Source organism: Gekko japonicus, unplaced genomic scaffold (genome assembly GCF_001447785.1).
Source record: "Gekko japonicus isolate JY-2015 unplaced genomic scaffold, Gekko_japonicus_V1.1 scaffold795, whole genome shotgun sequence".
NCBI lineage: Eukaryota > Metazoa > Chordata > Lepidosauria > Squamata > Gekkonidae > Gekko > Gekko japonicus.
In genome coordinates this window covers 186689-192076 of record NW_015171527.1, presented here as the reverse complement: position 1 = coordinate 192076, position 5388 = coordinate 186689, and the positions used below count along the sequence as shown (strand labels likewise).

Genomic DNA, 5388 nt, shown 5'->3' with positions numbered 1-5388 from the left:
CACAAACAGCTGAAGTTGTGCAAATGCAGGGACATCACCCAACTTAAAAGTCATCATTTAAGCATCAGACTCAGGAAAATTCACTTCTGAATGTTCTGATTTTGGGCTACCCAAACTTAACACCCCAAGCGCTGGCAATCACATTTCACCAATTAGTCCCCTTCTACTAAGAAGCAGGAATGCCTTCCAAATGTTTATGAGCTGAAGCCACCTCTCAGTGGGTTCTAAAGTTCTGAAGACCCTAAAGCAATTATAGCTTTCCTGCTGCTTTGACATTTCAAATAAGTCCTATCGAACACATTAGATGTGGAAACATAAATCCAAAGGTGTCACTCTTCCACTTACAATCATAAGCCTACTTCCAGGGCTCTTCCTTGGTTCCAAATTCTTTTTGAGCTTTCAAGGGGAGACAGGAGAGCTATTTACACTTCTGAGAGTTCCTCTGGGATGGCCGCTGCACTCCTCTATCTATTTTCCTGTCCGAAGCTCATACCCATTCTGCAAAGTACTGATGGCTAACTGAGGACTAGGCAGGGTTCATAAACACAAACATTGCTGAAGTGGTAGTTACACAGAACTATTTCCCCACCAGGTAAGCAAAGTCTGGGCATATGCTAATGAACCGGTTCTCCCTGAAGTTTGAGGAAGATGGTCACTGTCTCATTTTGCACAGACACAAAGCAAGGCCATGGGTGCTAAGTGACATCAGAAGAGGTTACAGAGAAGCCCTCCCTCAAATGACCATGCCGCAACTTAAGTGAAGAAAAGCACCCTGTTCGCAGCTTTATGCTCTCCAGGCAAATATTCCAGGGCAGCCCATCCAACTATTCCAAAGTTCAGACCGAACTGCACTGTCAAAGCCTTGGAGTGACATAGCTCTAGAACATACAGGCAAGATGCCTAACTAGCAGGATGAGAGGAGACATGCCACAAACTAGTGCTGAGAAGGCATGACACTCCAGTCTCATGAACAGTCCACCAGCCTTCAGACTCTTGATCTGATGAGAAGGGTGAGAGTGTAGCTGAGGATCCTCTTCCCCTTACCTAATTCTAAATAAATAAATAAAAACAGGGCTCTTAACTGCCCACAAGGCTTCCCTCGGTTGTTTCTGATATTTACCACTTTCTGCAGGCCCTCTATACCACGCCACTTGGCGGGATTCTTAGGCAATCCTTTAACTACCACCCAATTCATTTAGCTCTGCTATTCCCTACAAGAATGCACTCAATAACGTGAACAGTGGCTTGATGAATAACTCCACATCTATCAAAGAACTGAGCTTGCAGACACTGAGCAGGGGTAGGAGGAAGCAGCGGGCGTTTCTCCAGCCACGCGACAAGGCATTTCAGACACCCCCAACTCGTCTTCCTTGTGGCCACGGATAAGGCCCAGGGGACCAGCCAAAGCCACTCACCAACCTAGAGCAGTGATTGGACAGTGAGATGCTGAGCAGAGGGGTCTCCTGTGTGAATGGGTATGAAGAGGTGGGTGAAAAGTGTCAGGGAGACCAAAGAGGAAGGGGATCCCCTCTTTCAATACTCAGTTGCCCAGATGCTTTCCACGCTGTGTGGCGCTCTCAGCACACGTCAGCTGCTCATCGTGCAGGCACAGGAAGCGGAGGACAATGGCTCATAGCTTGTCTTCCTTTGGGAGCAAATAAATGGGGCTGAGATTGCTGGCTCAGCTCCACAACATTTGGTACACTGGTATCTGTTCGCACTGGCTCTGTGTGTGGCTCAATAGAAACCCTTCCAGCTCTCTCTGCTAAGGCTTGGTCCATTTGACGAGACAGTCCCCCTTCAACAGTACAGATCCCATGAGGCTGTCGGCAGAGTCTGATTCTGCAGCTAGAGCTACCTGAAGGGGCTGGCTTCCTCTCTCCCCCACAGAGATCCTCCCCCCTGGTTTCTTTGCCGATCAACTCCTTCTCTTCACAAGTGAGTTTACAGGCGTCAGACAGAAAGAGGGGGAGAGAGAGAAAAAGAGAGAGAATGCACAAGCTCAGCTGATCAGCCTTCCTCTTTCCAGGCTGATGAGATGTGGGAGCAGATCCTTGAGGCAGCATTGACGATCCCCCCCGTTTAAATCACTACACTTTCTGCTCAAAAGGAAAATCTAGAAGAAAATTGGACCAGGCTTTTAGGGAGCAGAACAATACCTGACGGTGAGGTATTCGTTGCTCCCTTTCCCTGGGGAGTCAGTTTCCAAGAGCTGGAAGAAGACTAGACGTTTGCAGTTCCAGCCTTTTCCTTCCTAGCTCTTCTAACTCAACTATCACTACTGTCCCAGCCAGCCTCCTTAAGTAGGGGACTCACCCCCCCCTCCTGTAACAAAGCCTCGGCGTGGGCCCAGGCACAATGACGCCACTGTTGGTAGCCCTTGATGAGAGGTCAAGGTCGGGAAAGCTTGGAAATTATGAGCGGAGAATTCAGACATTCAAAATTCCTGCAGTGAGACTGATTTGTATCTCTAAGGCTATAATTACCCTTTCATGTAAGAACCCATCCCACTGGCCATGACCAATAGCCCCCAGGCAATCCCCAGCAGTGGGTGAACACGGGAGGGGCCCCAGAAACCCAAAGGCCCCAGAAGGGGGGGGTCACCTCATATCCAAAAGAGGAACAAAATAAATTAAAAAGTAAGTCTGAATAATTATAATCATCATCAATAATAATCCACAACCACAGCTAGAGGAGAAAATAAATGGGCAGCCCGAGAGCTCGGGAGTAGCATCCTCCGCAAAAAACAAACGGTAACACAGGTCACAGACTTCCAAGCGCGAACACGACCACTGGAGAAGGCCCATGCTTTGGCAGAGAATGCGAATACTATAAAAGTTTTTTTGTGGGTTTTTAGATTTTTTTTTTCACCTAACAAACTAACACCGTTCAACACTGGGTTCGACACAGGGAGGTGGAGCCTTTTTGTTTGTTTGTTTGAAGTTGAGACATTTTTTTTTTCATTGCAACACCTGGTCACCTGAACAGCCGGACGGACGAACACAAAGAAATGGAGTCGAGGACGGGAGGTGCAGTGTGGCCACGCTGCGAGTTGGGACAGCTGGATTGGTTTGGCTGGGTTTGCTGATTTTTAAAAATTGCATTAATATGATCATTATTATCATTTTGGAATCATGTCTGGTTGGGTTTTTTTTTTCTTAGTTTTTTTTCCCTTTTTTGTTTTTTTTTGTTTTCGGGGTGTGGTTTTTTCCTTTTTTTTTTTTGCAAACACAGGCACTGAAAATGAAAGACGGGGGGATGGGGAAGGGGACACGAGCATGCGGGCACGTGCTTGTCACCGCTGCTCCCGGCTAGCGGCTCAGCTCAAATCACCGTCTCCTTCGAGATGAAACCAGAACAGCCGGCATAAGTTCTGCAAGACACAAGCGTGGAGAGAAAGATGCCGTCACTGATTGCCTGAAAAATCCAGGAGGCTCAGGGGACTCATCTGAGCCTTCTCCTACTGGGCAACGACAGCGGTTGGGCTGGTTTCCCAGTGTTTGGCAAAAGCTGACCGTTTTCAGCCTCCCTCACACACAAGCCACTCGCTTGTTCTGTATATGGGCCCCTTCTGCACTTTTCGTTGGTTGCCTGTTCTCCAACGACAGAAAAGATCTTCCACGTAGAGTGACTGGGCAAGGGCCACCTGTTGCCTAGCTTACCTTCACTGGAGTGGTGCCACTGGTGCTCCCGAGCAGTGGAAGTGGACATTCTGCCACTTGCCATCACGGCGGTGCCAGACGCGGGTCTCCTCAGACTGGCAAGTGCGAGGGCGGCCCTGCCCATCAATGTACTGCGTCAGGCGGATGTAGGCGATGCATGCGGCGTCTTCACCAATGACGTGCACGTGAGGGTTCAGGATGGTTGTGTGAATGGGCTTGTTGTTCTTAGATAACACTGGAACAGCACAAACAGGAATGTGGCCTGAGTTCATGGGGCAGAAGGTTGTTGCCGGGGGGAGGGGAATGAGCATAGGAGCAAAGAGGCGAAGAAGCCGGAGGGAAACCGGCACAAGCAACAAGACCAGACCTTTAACATCGTGACCTGGGAAATCTACTTCACCCCATCTCTGTTTATTTTAAATGTTTCAACATCCGGCCTGATGAAGAGTTCTGGTGAGCTCAAAAGCTCATACAACATTCTGTGTCAGTTTGGTTGGTCCTGTTAAAAGGCTGTATATAGATTTCCCTGTTTTTGGATTTATTTATTTTTCTGCATGGGCCAATTTGGCTGTTTACAGTTTTGTTCAGTATCCCTGTCTGAGAGCCCTGCACTACAATGCCTCCTTTTTGCTGGCCTTGCAGGACAACTCCTCTGTTGTAATGGGTGAGTGTCTAAAGGCTCTAATCAAGCTTTCTTCTCAATACGTGCACTAGTTTGCTACATGCAGGGTTGCATTCAAACATGTTGAACACCCAGTCACAAGAGGCACCCTCTCAGGAGAGTCTAGGCGGGCTCTAAGAATGAAACTGGCCGCTACGAGCCTTATGCATCTAACGCTTTTGCATGGGCACCAGGATTCAGCATAGCTACAGGTGCCTAAATCACGCGGGACGGAGGATCTTGGCACAACTCCAGATGATCCTGCTCCTTAAGATCTACCAGTGAGGTCCTGCTCAGAATACCATTGGGAGTGGATGCAGAATTAGTATCCACCAGGAGCAGGGTCTTTCTGTTGGCTCTCGAACACTAAGGAATTCCTGGAAGTCCATCTTTCTCATTTTGGAGGCAGCAGAAGAGTGGTATCTTTCGTGCTTTTGGTAGTGGAGTTTCATTTACTTAGGGAATTCCTTTTTTCTGGCTCCTATGTTTTATGGCTGCTTGTAATAGATTTGCTTTTTTAAATTTATTTCACTGGAACGTTTAGTTGAAAGATGATATGAAAGTCTTGTAAATGGAGGTGAGCATCCCCAAATGAGGCACTGGCAGTTCCCGGGGAAGGCTCAGGCACCCATTTGTCATCCTCTCCCCATAACTGAGGCAGGCTGGATTGACGGAAGAGATGGAAACCTTTTAAGGAGGAAATGAGGTCCTGGGAGAGGATGGAAACCTTTTAAGGAGGAAAGGAGTTCCTCATGTGGACAGCCTTCTAGTTTGGGAAGGAAAGGGGGTCCTGGGAGATAAATCATTTTGCTAATGGTCAGGGAAAAGCCCAAGTGTCAGGCCTGGTTTCAGTTTGGGAGAAATCACCTGGTGTTTTTCCCTTGGGGGAGGGGAGAACAACAAAGGGTGTGAACCCACAGCCAAAGTATAACAAGATGTACTCACAATTTTCAAAGTAAAATCTGTGGAAGTCCATTCCTTCCACAAGGTTGCCCAAGGCTTCCGGTTCAAATGAAGTGAGGCCTGGATCACAGATTTTTCTAGAAAAGCAGAAAACAGAGAGAT

At 47.9% G+C, this 5388-nt stretch overlaps 1 protein-coding gene across 1 annotated transcript in view; it reads right to left on the bottom strand.

Annotated features, from left to right (window-relative positions):
- Nucleotides 1-21: 21 nt before the first annotated feature.
- Nucleotides 22-5388, bottom strand: part of CAMK2B (calcium/calmodulin-dependent protein kinase II beta) — a 133938-nt gene continuing 128571 nt past the window's right edge. The window contains exons 25-27 of the mRNA XM_015419500.1: nucleotides 5269-5363; nucleotides 3663-3897; nucleotides 22-3373 (exon numbers count right to left, since the gene is read on the bottom strand). Coding sequence (XP_015274986.1) covers nucleotides 3665-3897; nucleotides 5269-5363 — 328 coding nt within the window. The 3' untranslated portion in view covers nucleotides 22-3373; nucleotides 3663-3664. The remainder of the gene's footprint in view (nucleotides 3374-3662; nucleotides 3898-5268; nucleotides 5364-5388) is intronic.